Consider the following 15,888-nt stretch of genomic DNA (forward strand, 5'->3'; position numbering starts at 1 on the left):
CCAATGTGTGCGGAATCACTCCATGTCTCAAGCAAATACTGGCCTACTGAATATCTTTGGGGAGCTCAGCAAGATCGAGAGATCACAACAGGGCCAACTGCCCCACAATTGTAGGGCTAAAATATACAGACATCTCCTCCCACCCCACTCCCCCCAGGTTTAAAAAGCTGATCATCCGTGAATGCTGTAAGATCGCCTCTTTGCTTTTCCTTGGGACTCGTTTCCTGGGCAACAATCAATCACAAACCCCTCAAGTGGCAAGATGAGCCTGGCACCAAGCCACATGTTTCACATGAAGCCACAAGCCTTTTGCAGAAAGAAGGGGCCCCGAACTAGAGAGCAGCCCTCCCACACCTGCCAGCCCGCCTACTGCTATGTACAGGTGTGTCCTCTCTGCGCTCCTTGAAGATACCTCTCTTGTGAGTTGTTTAGAACAGAGACAAAATTTCTGTAACTGGTAGTTTTTCCCTTTATTGAACAATGAAGGCCGTTCAGAAGAAAGGCCACTCTTCGTTTTATCCAGCTGAACCATGAGTCTCTCACCCTTTGCTGCTCCCGACCCGTGCTGCCCACCAACATCTGGAAACCCAGGAGGGAATAATGGTTACTTACCTGGCCCCTGAGGCTTGCCTGGCAGGCACGGGCTGAGCTGTCCCGCCCGCTCGTGAGAGACCAGCCGAGCCAATCGCAGACCTTCATCCATCAGTGTCTGCTGCAAGATATGACGGCTCCATAGCCCGTGGGGTGGGAGGCTCAGCATTGCTTCAGACACAGCACTGGGCGGCGGTGTAAGCCGAGGACAGGAGCCTGTGGCTGTGGAGAGAGCGAGAGACTGAGAATCAACGAGACTGAGAATCTCCTTGCTTGCAGGGACTGAGACGATGTCGCAGTGCATTCAAACTTGGTGGTGGAGAGTGCCCTCAAGTCATCGGGCCAAGCTACACATGACGAATGACACTTGAACAGCAAGTGTATTTCTCCCTGTTCACTTGCCCTCCACTCAATCCACTTGCCGTTCAAGTGTCATTCGTCATGTGTAGCTTGGCCCATCGCTGGCGTATGACAACACCTACTGGGGTTTTCATAGCAAGAGACTAACAGAGGTGGTTTGCCATTCCCTGCCGCTGCAACTCTGGTCTTCGTTGGAGGTCTCCCATCCAATTACTAACCAAGGTCAACCCTGCTTAGCTTCAGAAATCTGACGAGATCAGGCTCTCCTGGGCTATCCAGATCAGGGCGTGTTCAAAATTGCTCTCCCCAAAATCCACCCTACTTCGGGACCAAATGTGGGTCTCCTAAAAATAATCTGCCTATAAAATAAAAGCCGGTTGCCAATGTTCTGTCCCTTTTACTCAACTTTTTGCTATATTATGGTTGCCATAAACTAGGATAATGCAGATACTTATCCTGTGTTTGAAATATAGATCCAGAGGAGTTAGCCGTGTTAGTCTGTAGTAGCAAAAATAGAAAAGAGTCCAGTAGCACCTTTAAGACTAACCCACTTTACTGTAGCATAAGCTTTCGAGAATCACAGTTCTCTTCGTCAGATGCATGGAGGGTAAGAAGAAACTGGTCAGATATATACAGGTGGTGAGGGGAGGGGGGAGTAGATGCAATCAGTGGCTTCTGATAATGGGATCAGTTAAGTCCTTAAAGGTCACTGTAGTTCAACAGAAACCTTTCAGAAACAGAATCCAACGGGAAACTGCTGAATTGGAATTCTTATGTAAATTTGACTCAGTCAGGCTTGGATTGAATAGGGACTATGAATGGTTATCTCATTATCAGAAGTAACTGATCCCATTATCAGAAGCTACTGACTGCATCTACTCCCCCCTCCCCTCTCCACCTATATATCTGATTGCATCTACTCGCCCTCCCCTCACCACCTATATATATCTGGCATTAGTCTCTGAAAAATCAACCACTCAGAAACAAATACGCTTCTGTCTACATCTATCCAAAGTACTTTTCAAACACAGAAAGGAGTCCAGTAGCACCTTTAAGACGAACCAACTTTACTGTAGCATAAGCTTTCGAGAAACACAGTTCTCTTCTTCAGATGCATGGAGGGTAAGAAGAAACCGGTCAGATATATAGGTGGAGAGGGGAGGGGGGAGTAGATGCAGTCAGTAGCTTCTGATAATGGGATCAGTTACTTCTGATAATGAGATAACCATTCATAGTCCCTATTCAATCCAAGCCTGACTGAGTCAAATTTACATAAGAATTCCAATTCAGCAGTTTCCTGTTGGATTCTGTTTCTGAAAGGTTTCTGTTGAACTACAGTGACCTTTAAGGACTTAACTGATCCCATTACCAGAAGCCACTGATTGCATCTACTTGCCCTCCCCTCACCACCTATATATATCTGACCAGTTTCTTCTTACCCTCCATGCATCTGAAGAAGAGAACTGTGTTTCTCGAAAGCTTATGCTACAGTAAAGTTGGTTCGTCTGAAAGGTGCTACTGGACTCCTTTCTGTGTTTGAAAAGTACTTTGGATAGATGTAGACAGAAGCGTATTTGTTTCTGAGTGGTTGATTTTTCAGAGACTAATGCCACTAGAAGCAGGAAGCAAATTTAGTATCTGGGGACCCCCCCCCCTTTGACTTTTCTCCTAAGCTGAACTGTAGTCGTACTCCTAAGGGGAAGACTACAGCACAGCCCTGAAGAAGATAACTGGTGGTAGGATGCCTAGATCACATGGTTGGTGTTGCACTCCTCACAGTTCCAAGCAATATGGACATATGAAACTGCATTAATGCAGTTTCATATGTCCATAATGCAGTGGCCCAATTTAGGATAATGCAGTTTCATATGTCCATAATGCAGTGGCCCAATTTAGGATAATGCAGTTTCATATGTCCATAATGCAGTGGCCCAATTTAGGATAATGCAGTTTCATATGTCCATAATGCAGTGGCCCAATTTAGGATAATGCAGTTTCATATGTCCATAATGCAGTGGCCCAATTTAGGATAATGCAGTTTCATATGTCCATAATGCAGTGGCCCAATTTAGGATAATGCAGTTTCATATGTCCATAATGCAGTGGCCCAATTTAGGATAATGCAGTTTCATATGTCCATAATGCAGTGGCCCAATTTAGGATAATGCAGTTTCATATGTCCATAATGCAGTGGCCCAATTTAGGATAATGCAGTTTCATATGTCCATAATGCAGTGGCCCAATTTAGGATAATGCAGTTTCATATGTCCATAATGCAGTGGCCCAATTTAGGATAATGCAGTTTCATATGTCCATAATGCAGTGACATATGAAACTGCATTATCCTAAATTGGACCACTGCATTATGGACATATGAAACTGCATTATCCTAAATTGGGCCACTGCATTATGGACATATGAAACTGCATTATCCTAAATTGGGCCACTGCATTATGGACATATGAAACTGCATTATCCTAAATTGGGCCACTGGTCTCTCAAGGTCAGTGTTTACTTTGCATGGCAATTGCTTTCTAGAGTCTCAGGTGAATTATTATTATTTATTAAATTTATAGTCCGCCCTCCCCGCAAGCGGGCTCAGGGCGGATTACAGCATACAAATAAACGCAATAAATAAAACAGTAAAATCACAGAATCACAACTCTTCCACATCATCACAGTTACCTGAGCCTTTCAATGGGAGGTGCCGGGCATTGAACCGGGAGTTTTCTATAAGAAAGGCAGTTGCTCTACCACTGAGTCACAGCCCTTCCCCAAAATAACTCCCTCCAGACAACTTTCGATAGCCATTTTGGTCATGAAATACAAAATGGAATATTTCTTAGCAGACACACAAATGTATAGGGGGGGGGGGAAAGAATAGCTCCCTTTCCATTCTGCCGGATGAAGATTTTGGTATAACTTGAAAGCTTGCATATTGCTCCGCCTACTGGAACTAGAGCCTTGCTAGGGAAAGTAGAAACAATTGAGCGTGTTATACTTGCCTGTAAGTTCTACCACGAAATACATATAAAATATATCCAACCTGTACAGAAGAAGTTTTCGAGCCTTCCTGATACAGAGCTAACTAATAAGCTCCTGTTAGGTGCCGATCCCCTGATCACGTTGGCTAGTGCTAGATTTTTAGCCGCGGCCTGTAGAATTCGCAGGGAACGTGCAAAGGAGCAACATCTGCTTTTAGCCTTAATCCTGAAAGCCCACGCTTTTGTATTTATGTTGTCAAGCTTTTATACAATTATTTTTACAAGTGGTGTATTTTGTGTATGATACGCTTTTACAAATCTGTATTGGTTATTAACTGTAAATAAAACCGATTGATTGATTGATTGAGAGCCTTGCTACAGCGCACACAAGTGGCAGCTTCCCATACTACCAATGAATGCCTCGGCATTATACCTGTATGTTTCCCACCGCGGAGCAAACAGCAGTTACAGAAGATGCGTGGGATTTAAACTCGGGAAAATGGTGCAGGATCGCCTTCCACAGCACCCTGGCTCCAATCCAAGTAATATTATCTGCAGTGGCATTTAGCAGTTAACTGGGATCGCATTCCCCCCGCCCCACCACTCACATTTAGGCTGCCGATGCACTGAAGTTTTTCGTAGTGGGAACGGCAGGGGGGGCGGGGTCTGGTGCTTCACTTGCGCCGCCATGCGCGTGCATTTTAGATCTGGAAGCACATCCAGAGCACCTCCACTTGAACCCTCTGTGCGGCTGAGACCATCGTTGGTTTTCATTTCTGCCTAACAGGAAAGTTCGCTACTCCTTCTTGACAAGCCAGATCTGATACATGACACGGCAGACTTATCTCCTCGCCGGTTCCAAATGCATCCAGAGATACTCCACCCGTGCTGAGACTTGCAGAGCTTGGCTGCACTCTGATCAACGTACAGGTTCAGTGGCAGCCATACCAAAATTAGATGGGGCAGGTTGAAAAGCAGGCAGTCAAGTCAGGACAAGAAAAGAGGTAATTACACCCTGCTGCAGCAGGCTATATTCGCTCTCCGCGTGCATGGAACGGCTCTGGAACCAGATCACTGGTTCTGTTATTGCTTAGTACTGCCAATGTCTACTCCAGGGGTCAGCAACTAATCGTTCTCCTCTGATAAGAAGTGGCTTTCCAAGGTCTCAGTCAGAGAACGGTCTTTCCTGAAATTCTCAGAGTGGGAAGAGAACTTGGGACGTACAAGCCAAATGTGTGTTCTACCCCTGAGCTATGGCTACTTCTCCAACTGAAGAGTCCTCTGTTAGCAAGATGTTAGCAAGGACTTGAGTCCTGCTAACAGCTTAATCATTTCAGAAATTTTTGAGAAGGGCCGTTTCCACACGGCTTACCTTGTTCCAGAAAACAGCGAAATCTCACCCGAAATCTCGCGAGAAGACGCTGTTATCGAGTCTTCTCACACGATTTCGCGCAATAACAGCGTCTTCTCACGCGATTTCGTGCGAGATTTCGCTGTTTTCCGGAACAAGGTAAGCCGTGTGGAAACGGGCACGGTTGTTCCAGGAAGGACAGCTGGAACGTAAGAAACCCAGGATGTGTTTGCAAACTTAAAAGTCACTTTACACCAACAAGAGTTACAGCTCCCATGGCTGGGCACCAGGGGAATGCTTATTTTGGAAGGTGGTGGAGATTCTAGACTAGAATCTCCTTTAGTTCTGCAGCAGAGACCTGCGAGAGTGAACCTAGTTAGGTAATCCGGATATACCCAACAAGTAGATCTTCGCACGGGAGCGAAAGCATCACACTTCTGGACCGATACCGGCTCTACTTAAGACGCAATGGTCCAGAGAAGAATGTGTGCCAAGTAAGGGTGGCAAAATGTATAGGCTGTGCAGCAGTCCCAGTCAGATGGAACTCAGGGTTAAGTACAGAGAAGAACACATCAGAAGAATATGAACCTAAATTATATGCAAGTCCCAGCATGTTCCCAGCTTGCAAAGAACAAGCCGGCTGGTGCAGCAGGGAACAGTCCTCCGTGCGTGAATTAATTACATCAGCACCTTTAGAAACCTGCGAGACGAGGACCCATCTCTGCCCCCGCCACGTTCTTCCCTGTTCCCTGCAGCCTGAAGGCCTAAGCAGAACAAGGTGCCCGGCTCCCTCACCTTGTGGGTGTCCGTCGACGCTTTCCCCTGACAAGCTGGCGGTGTCTTCCTCTACACTGGAACGGTACTGTGGAAGGAACGGTTCACAGACCAAGGGAAGATCCGGGCGGCTGTGCTCTGCAACCTGCGGGAAGAGAAGACATCAAAATGGTGCGTGCATCCCACTGAACATCTATCCCTCCTCCTGCACCATGTCCACGGCTATCCCTTCCCTTCTCGCAGATCAAAACGGAGCCTTGGGTTTCAGTATCCCCAAGTGAGGACCTTGGGTCCCTTATCAGACAACAGCCCATACGGGTATGGGAACAGACTGCAAATCGTTTCCCAATGACAGGGGTAGCCCTGGAGGATACAGCTGCCTAGACTCAGACAAGACAGAGTAGGATATCTGGATGAGGCACGTACCAGAGCTCTGCCCAGGAACAAAACCACCTCCAAGTCTCATCACAACAGCAGCATTAGCAGGTGAGGTTAAACAAAGCAGGAAGCACTGCCCTCTCTCTTGTTCTCTCCCTCTAAAGGGGGGCGGGGGGATGCTAGGAATCTTAAAAACCTCATTTGAGGCCATACACCAGGGTCAAACATATAAAGGCTGATTCCGCACACGTTGGATAATGCACTTTCAATGCACTTTATCAATCGTTTGAGGTGGGGGTTTTGTTCCGCACACGAAAAAATCTGTTCCAAATGATCTATAAAGAGGATTGGAAGTGCATTATCCAACGTGTGCGGAATCAGCCAAAGAGTCCAGCTGGAACAGGTCCCCTGGAGTATCCAGTTCTGTATTGCCCAACCATCTGCAGAAACCGGTGTGTGTGTGTGCACAATGTTAGCATTCACAAGAAATACATATGTGCACCTGAGTGAGTGCACATGCGCGCGCACATTTTTGATAGATTTATTGTTCAAAGTGTTTTACATACCTGACCATAGGAATTGTACTCTCTCTCTCACCCACATACACAAAAAAACATAAAACCTGTACAAAGCTTGCTTCTAAAGCTCACCTCTTGCTTGAGTCTTTTGGCTTGCCCGGCACCGCCTTCATCCGGATGGAGTCTGAAAACAAAAGACAACAGGGAGTCAGAGAGCTCTGCTAGGCTTAACACCCCAGAAATTACCCCTAGCCTGGGCACGAAAGAATCCACAATACCATAACCAGGGCTCATTTCGAAGGGGAACACGCAGAAACGCAGTTCCAGTAGTTCCCCAAAGAGGTCACATGTCAGGTGGCCCCGCCCACCTGACTCTCGGCCACTTTGGGCCCGTTTCAACCTGGATAGGGGCCAAAATGGCCTGGACTGGGCCTCTGACAGGTGGTGGATCACTCTCCCACTCATCAGTGGCCCAATCCTGACCATTTTGGGCCCCTTTTCAGCCATTTTCAGCCCCCTTTTGCCATTTTGGGCCCAATTTCAGCCCTGAATGGCCAGGATTGGGTCCAAAACAGCCAGGATAGGTGATGTCAGGGGGTGTGGCATATGCAAATCAGTTATGCCAATAACACACTCCTGGTGATGTCAAGGGGTGTGGCATATGCTAATGAGTTATGCTAATGAGTTCCTTCAGCTTTTTTTTCTACGAAATGACCCCTGACCATAACTCACAACATGATTTGCACATGGTGCCAGGTGAACCAGAAGGCCTTAGCCATGCTGTGGTGCAGGTGATGTTCAGCATCTCGCTTAAACCATGCTTGCCTTGCCTGGCTGGTGTGGTGTTTAGTATGCCAGGGCTCTGCGGCCAGGGCAGAAGTGGTGCTGGTTCCGACAACTTAGTGTTTGGGTTTAAGCAAGACACCAGATGCAGGCAGCGCAGCACGGATACCTTTTGCTTGTCCGTCAGGGCATCACGTTGAAATTGTGACATCCTGCAGGCCAAAGAAACTGTCAGGTAGGCCACTGGCAAAATGCCAGGTTTAAGAACACATCACAGGCCTGCTCCTATACGAAAGAAGGGCTCGAGCATTGCCTGGTCCATGGAGACACCATTTGGACAACTGGCGCTGCAGGAAATTAGAATCCCACGAGGGGGGAATGAGGAGCTCAGCTGGTCACCACTACATTAAATCCCACTCCTCACAGACCCTAAGCTAAGCTTTCAGGAGGGCTCACACCGGAAACAGAGAACTAAAAAATAACTGAAGTGCTCCTGAGTAGGTACAGAACACGTTTTCCTGTACCACGGCAGAGAATTCCCACACATTCGAGAACACAAATTGAGCGCTACGGCCTGATTTCACACAAGCAGAAGGTGGTAGAAAGCAGGGGGTAAAATGCTGATGGACTAATCTACTCTGCAGGTGGCAGAGCACATTCTGGAATGCCCCCTTAAGAACTCCCTGCCAGGAGAAAACCAGCACAGCAAGGTACGAGAAGATAGCCTTCTCCCTGCTGTGCTAGTTTTATACTTGCAAGGATGTATTTTCAAAGAGAAAGGAACATTAAACTCTGAAATTCTCCACCAGCAGCTGAAGTGGTACAGCCCATTCTGCCCCCTCGCGTCTCTGCTTCTTGTTACTTCACTACCCTGCACATACGAGCCAAGCCTAAGGGCCAAGCTACACATGACGAATGACACTTGAACAGCAAGTGTATTTCTCCCTGTTCACTTGCCCTCCACTCAATCCACTTGCCGTTCAAGTGTCATTCGTCATGTGTAGCTTGGCCCTCAGTCTCCATCTCCTCCAGAGAAGGGCAGGTTTGAACAGAAGCAGCAAGAGCTCACCCCACCCCAAATGAATGTCTTATGCTACTGGCTGGGCATTCTTTCCCCATCTGCAGAAATCCCAGACTGGCTTTGCAGAATTCACAAGAATTCTGAAGCTGCCTTATAATAAATCAGCTCGTCGTTCTATCAAGGTCAGTGCTGCCTATTCTGGTGGGTGGCATCTCTCTAGGGTCTTGGGAAGAGGCCTTTCCCACCATTTATTACCTGATTCTTTTCACTGGAGATGCCGGGGTTTGAACCTGGGACCTTCTGCATGCAAAGCAGATATTTTACCACCAAGCCACAGCCCCACAGTTCTCACCTGGATCCCTTCAGCGAGGTTAGGTAGCTGCTCTCTCGAGCCACCTGGCGAGACAGCGAAAAGAGCTCCACTCGACGCAGCAGCAGGGAATGGTCCCTCAGGCAGAACTGGGCCGCAGCCTCGTTGATGGTCAGCTTGAAGAAAAGAGGGAAGGGCAGAGTTATCTTGGGATGTGGGAAATGCAGCGATGGGAAGTCAACGGCAAGAATTCCAGTCGCTGGGGCTCTAGAAGGGCAACATGATGTACAGGGTGGACAGTCCAAGGAGGGAAAGACTCACTGATGGAGGAAAAGGTACAAGGGAGAAGGGGGATATTTCTACTGGATGACTACCTGGTTAAATGTTGCAGAAAGGAAAATTTATTTTATTTATTTATTCCTGCTGGTGAAGGAATGTGGCAGGAGGCAGGCACCTCACTGGGAAAAAAGAGAAACTTGGAAATTATCAAAAGACCATGCATGATTGCAAGGACTTTTCCAAACAACTGAGGGCCAAGCTACACATGACGAATGACACTTGAACGGCAAGTGGATTGAGTGGAGGGCAAGTGAACAGGGAGAAATACACTTGCTGTTCAAGTGTCACTCGTCATGTGTAGCTTGGCCCTCAATTATGTTCTCCATTGTTGTGGGGGATTCTGCACACTACTTCCTGAGCACTGTGGAAAAACTGAACATTCTGAACACAGTTTTGTCAATGAGGAATTGTCCTTTCCACCCCAAACTTATATGGTCTATTCTACTGCCGTCCTAAGCAGAGTTACACACGCCACTAAAGTCACAAGGGCTTAGAAGGGTGTGACTCTAAGGGTGAGCACTGTTGACCTCATGAATGCTGTGGGTGCACCAGCGTCGTATTGGCTAGTACCTGTGACATCTCTGGTGATGAGCGACATGCTGCTTGTGGGCATGCGCCAGTTTAAGATGTGTTCAGGGCTTTTTTTCTGGGAAAAGAGGTGGTGGAACTCAGTGGGTTGCCCTTGGAGAAAATGGTCACATAGCTGGCGGCCCCGTCCCGATCTCCAGACAGAGGGGAGTTTAGATTGCCCTCCACACAGCAGCGCGGAGGGCAATCTAAACTCCCCTCTGTCTGGAGATCAGGGGGCGGGGCCACCACCCATGTGACCATTTTCAAGAGGTTCCGGAACGCCGTTCCACCACGTTCCTGCTGAAAAAAAGCCCTGGATGTGTTCATTTACTGCGTTTCTTCCCAACAGGGACACAAATCAGCTTACGTAGTTCTCCTCTCCTCACAACATCCCGGTTAAGTAGGTTAGGCTGAGAGTGTGTGATTGGCCCAAGGTCACCCAACAAACTTCTGTAGCAGAGTGGGGATTTGAACCCGGGTTTCCTAGATTCTAACCTGACATTCTAACCAGTACACCCCACTGGTTCTTCTAGCTTTCACTTTTAAATGTATCTGACCAGACAAAATATTGCCTGCTGTACCACTTTTTCTGGAACTTTCCTCTAACCTTTAAAAATCATAGTGTAAAAAAAAATACTGAGGCGAGTACAACTCCCACACACACACATACACAACATCAATCCCCAGGCACTGGTTGAACTAGTTTTAAGATGTAAATAGCAATTGCAGTCTACATGTTTCCCCTTTTGGGGCAGCATTATCTCCATTTTTAAAACAAATAACCACCAAGAAACAAAGGTAAACAACCAAGCTCTTTGCATAGTAGCTAAATGGTTGGGATGTGAATCACCACTCCGCTGGTTTGAATTCCACTCCTGCCATGAGCTCTACAGGTGGCCTTGGGCAAGCCACTCCCCTCAGCCCAGCTCCACAGCTGTATTGTGGGGATAACAACAACACTTACTTTGCCCACTGCTCTGAGTGAGGCACTAATCTGTTTAGAAGAGCGGTATATAAGCAGCTGTATCATAGTGGTTAAGTGGCTGGGCTGTGAATCAGCACACTGCTGGTTCGAATCCCACTCCTGCCATGAGCTCTGCAGGTGGCTTTGGGCAAGCCACTCCTCTCAGTCCCAGCTCACCCAATGTATTGTGGGGATAACTCTGATGTTCCCTGCTCTGAATGGGGCACTATTTGGTCTAGAAGAGTGGTATATAAGCTCTATTTATCATCATCATCAAGGCTCAAGTTATTGTTTTGCTAGGGATGGGTTTGGGCTAATTCTACTCAAGCTAAAGATGGAGTAGTCCAGTACTGGTATATGAGTGCTGATTCAGGAGAGGAAATATCAGTCTGACCTTACATTCCCTGCCTCCCCTTTGGCTTCCCATTTGTTGACCCATCCACCCCGCCCCTACCTCCGCCACCCCTCCTTTGACCCACCTCGTGCAGCGTGAGCTGCTTGCTCTCACATCGCCGGGCTTCTCCTCGCCCATAGATGGCGCTGTGGCGCCGGATCTCTTCCTCCTTGCGAGGGTCGCCATTGTCCATCCGGAAGATATGTCCCACCGTTTTGGCCAGCTTCTTGTTCATCTTCATGAGAGCCCTCAGCTCCGCGTCACCCCCACGAGCGCAGCTGCGCAAAAGCCGCTCCACGCTCTCGGACACTGCCTGGGCCAGTTCTGGGTCTAGGTGTTCCGTGGACAAAGGGTGCCCGACGGGCGAGGACGCCCCCCCTTCCTCTTCTGACTCGGCCGTGCTCCACTGAATGGCTGGCAAGGGGGAAAGCCTCTCTCTTGGCTCTGAGGGACTCTTGGCAGGGGAGGTCCCGCTGGTTTTGCCAGGGGTCTCTCCCGGACTGGTGTGCCCGTTGGTAATCGATTTGCGCCCCCCAGACTCGGAGATCTTGAAGAGAGGTATGCTGCTTACAGGTATGGAGGGCACTGGCTGGTTGAAAAGCCCAGGATTGGTAGCCCACTCCCGCAAGGCCTTCTGGAGGCGCCGGACATGCAGCGGCTTGGTTGCCATGCCAACCAACGCCATGATCTCTAGGAACTCCTCCTCCCCGGCCTCACACAGCTGCTGCACGTCGTCGCCGCCCTGCTGGATGAAGGTCTCATAGTAGGAGAGGAGATTGGCCCGCTGAAGGACGCGATACAGCTGGAGTTCCCCCAAGGTGCGTGGCAGGGACAAGGCCATCGCCACCAGCCTGCAGAGGTGAGAAGAGCAGGCGTTGTGACACAAAGACCGTCCCCGTTGCCCCATCCCAAGTCAAAGGGGTCTTGCAGCACAACTGGAATCGTAGCAGGGGGGAGGTGAACACAGGACCCGCAGGGAAGCGGAGCACATTTCTTGGGAGCCTGCATCTCTTAACAAGGGGAGAGGGAGAAGGGAACAACGCAGGCTGCCCAGGCATGTATTCCAGAACACGTCTGAAATACATAAATCGATTGTTGCATCACAAACATTAGAATGGGTCATGCCCTGGTTCATACACAGGAGATGTGCTTGTGGGCACACAGGGACAAGTGGTGTGCGGAAGGGGACAACGGGTCTCATTTCGGGGACTGAAGAAATGACCTGTCTCCATTTAAGCTGCCTGTCCCATGCCAACAGCTGGCTTACCCAGTAGTTTCTAAGAGTCTGTGATCCCGTGGAGAAAACAAGCACCTTTTTTTGTGTGCCTGAGTCCAAAGTGTGCTTTCTCCTCTACACTCGCCCTCCTTACAAAGTGTTTTGAAAATGATTCTAATCAACACTGTTATTCCAGATTATACAGGTGTGATTACATGTATGATGCGTGCTTTGTTCAAATGCTGCATTTACACGACTGGGTGTGCTGTAACAATCATTTACCTCTTGGATTGTCCACGCAGGGAAGTCTGATATTCACAGCTGTGAGAATGCACCTTAAGTATGCTACCCTTTATTGCGCAGACCCACCTATGTAGCCACCCACTAGATGGCATTCTTCCCAATTGTAAATCAGGCCTTGCCTTGGACAATATCTTTTCCCCCTCCTCTGTCCAGACATTCTGGCTGCACGGTGAACTTCCTCCTAGGCGGTCATCTCAAACTGTGACACACACAGCCACTGCGCCACCATCTACCCAAGGAGCGAAATGGTTTTCCCTTCGATTTTATTTTCACAACAGTGATACCTGAGGCTGAGAGATCATGAATACGAGCTATGCGGCAGAGCGGGGATTGGAACCCAGGACTCCCAAGTCTTAGTCCAGCACCCTAGCCACTACACCACACTGCAGCCATGCTATCAAAGAAGAAATCACGTCCTTCACTCACAAAAGCTCATATTGAAATCAATGTTGTTAGTCTTTAAAGTGCCACTGGACTTGTGGTTTATTTTGTCCCAAGGCCACCAAGCAAGAGGAGGGATTTGAATTCGGGTCTGCCAAATTCTAGTCTGACTCCCTAACCACTACACAATGCTGCCTTTACCACCTCTGTCTTGAGCTTTAATTTTGCTACAATCTCTCAGAAAATGACAGCTCTCTGACGTGCATGCCACCATGGCTTTCAGCATGCCTTCAATGTGACTCTCCACTTAAGAATACAGCCCTTCGCACACAAATACAGCCAACTCTGTAACATCCAACCTGCCACACACCAAAACATGTCTCTGGCATGGCCTGACACTGAAATGCATGTATGCACCATGTGAGCACATGCCAAGAACCTCCATAGCTACACACTGTGGGGATACACAGCGTGCCTTTCTCCTCCTTGGCGCGCACAGCCTCTTCCTTTGGCTAGGCCTCAGAAGCAGTGGAGTTGGTGCTTCCTTGCACTTCCCGGTGGGAGGCAGCTAGATATATTTCTGGCACGGCACTGCAGGGTAGGAAACACAGGCGTGGAGGAGTTGAGTGATACAGAGAAGGACAAGCAGGGGGAGGGAAGAGATTTCAGGTCATGCGTGGTGGCTTGGGGGAAGACATACTAGCCAGCTCAACAACAGCTTCATTCTTCCCCACGTCACCCTTCTTGCCAATAACTCCCCCCCCCCCCACCAACAGCTGCTGGATGAAGCATTAAACACTGCAAGATTCTGGCAGGCCCACTTAGCACCAATCTTTCTGAACCCCCCCCCCAATTCAGCCTCAGTGGTTTTGCCCTCTACCTCTCCATTGTGAATACGAACACGTACATGCATGCGAATGCTTTCTCTTTCTCTCACACTCACTCCCCCCCCCCAACCAAATCAGGCTTAATCTGAACCCCAAAACACCCGGGACAGTTCTGAATGCACCCAGGCAGGAACGGTATGGGGTGAGAAGTGGCGTTGCCAACCTCCAGGTGGTGGCTGGCCCTCTCCCGGAATTGCAACTGATCTCCAGGCCACAGCGATCCGTTCCCCTGGAGAAAATGGCTGCTTCGCAGAACTGTACGGCATTACGCCCCGCTGAGGTCCCTCCCCTCCCCAAACCCCGCCTTCTCCAGGCTGCCCCCCCCAAAGCTCCAGGAATTTCCCAACCTGGAGCTGGCAACGCGAGCAGAAGTGACTCTGAGCCTGTGCAGAGTCCCCCAGCCGGGCTTTTAGGAGGCAAGCAAGGCGTGGTGCGTGGCAGGAGGTGTGGCTCGCTCGGTGCCAGCGCCTCTTTCGGTAGGCATTCGTCCCCAACCGCCGCCGGAGCCAAGCGGCCGGTTCCTCCAGAGGGAGGGGGAAGGCGACCGGCAGCAGCCCCCCCCCCCCCCCGCCACTCCCCTGCGCCCCCCGGGGCTCCGGCACTCACTCGCTCGCTGCAGTCCCCCGGCGCAGCTGTCTCCCTCCGTGGCGCACGGACGGCGCGGCGGATCTGCGGCGGGGGAGCTGCCCAGCTCGGGCCGCCGGAGCCAGTCCAGCGGGCGCCTCTCTCCGCCGGTCGGTCGGCGCTGCTCTGCCCGTCCCGCCGCCTCGCCGCCTCTCTCCCCGCGCGCCTCTGGCACGGAATCGCCTCCCACGCCGCCGGATTTACAATGGAGCGGCGGCGGCGCGGAGCTGCTGCTGCCGCTGCCGAGCGTGGGAGGCGGCGGGGGCGGCAGGCAGCTCCTGCCTCGGACCAGAAAAACTGCAGCGGCAGCAGAGGGAAAGCGCCGGCCCACGGGCAGGCAGGGCCCCCTCTCTTGCTGCCCTGGCCGGGGATGGCCCCGGGGGGCTTTGTTTCCTCGCGGTTGCCAGCTCCAGGTTGGAGATTCCTGCAGATTTGTAGGGGGAGATGGTGAGGGCTCTCAGTGGGGTATAATGCAACCCCCCTCCCCACCAAAGTAGCCATTTTATCCTAGGGAACTGAGCTCTGAGGCCTGGAGGAGAGCGGTTGTCATTCCAGGAGATCTCCAGCCACCCCCTAGAGGTTGGCAACCGTAGTGGGGGATGCACCCTGAGTGAACAATGCAAGACGTAGGGCGCCAGTGCTTTTCTGGGACGCGCGGGGTTGTGTTGCATAGGTAGTAAAAAGGAGAGCCTGCGTGGCGGCGCGAGTGATCACGCGTTGTGCTATTTCTGCCGTGCGCATGGGAGCGGGTGTGCATGGGGTGTGCACCTGCAAGTGCTGACTGGGTTGTATGCTGGTGCTGTGTTGCGCTTGCTCATGCGTGAGGGCACGGTTGTATGGGGATGCCAGTGGAGAAGGGAAGCAAGCACATTTTCTAGTGTGCAGGGGTGGGTGAGGCACACTTCTTGGAGAGTGCACAACCAGTTCCCAGAGTTGTTTGAAAGAAGGAGGTAGAGAAAATAATGGAATATTTCACTGCCAAACACCGGCCAGATACTGATTTTCAGATATTTGGGGGGTTGCAATCCCAGTTGGCTGACTGAAATGTGCATTAGGGCAGTTCACAGTAAAAAAAAAGTTTTGAAAAATGTTTTCACCTTCTAAAACAAAACATGCCGCCCCCAAACTGATGTTTCACAC

General features: G+C 50.0%; 1 protein-coding gene across 1 annotated transcript; it reads right to left on the reverse strand.

The window, feature by feature from the left end:
• Nucleotides 1-456: 456 nt before the first annotated feature.
• Nucleotides 457-14,760, reverse strand: NAB2 (NGFI-A binding protein 2). Its single transcript, XM_055003201.1, has 6 exons — nt 14,731-14,760; nt 11,423-12,188; nt 9,113-9,246; nt 7,089-7,140; nt 6,082-6,205; nt 457-813 (listed from the first exon to the last, which is right to left on the reverse strand). Exons 2-6 carry the CDS (start codon nt 12,176-12,178, stop codon nt 605-607), a joined length of 1,275 nt encoding a protein of 424 aa, XP_054859176.1. The 5' UTR covers nt 12,179-12,188; nt 14,731-14,760; the 3' UTR covers nt 457-604.
• Nucleotides 14,761-15,888: the final 1,128 nt, after the last annotated feature.

This window comes from Eublepharis macularius, chromosome 19 (assembly GCF_028583425.1).
Source record: "Eublepharis macularius isolate TG4126 chromosome 19, MPM_Emac_v1.0, whole genome shotgun sequence".
Classification (NCBI taxonomy): Eukaryota; Metazoa; Chordata; class Lepidosauria; order Squamata; family Eublepharidae; genus Eublepharis; species Eublepharis macularius.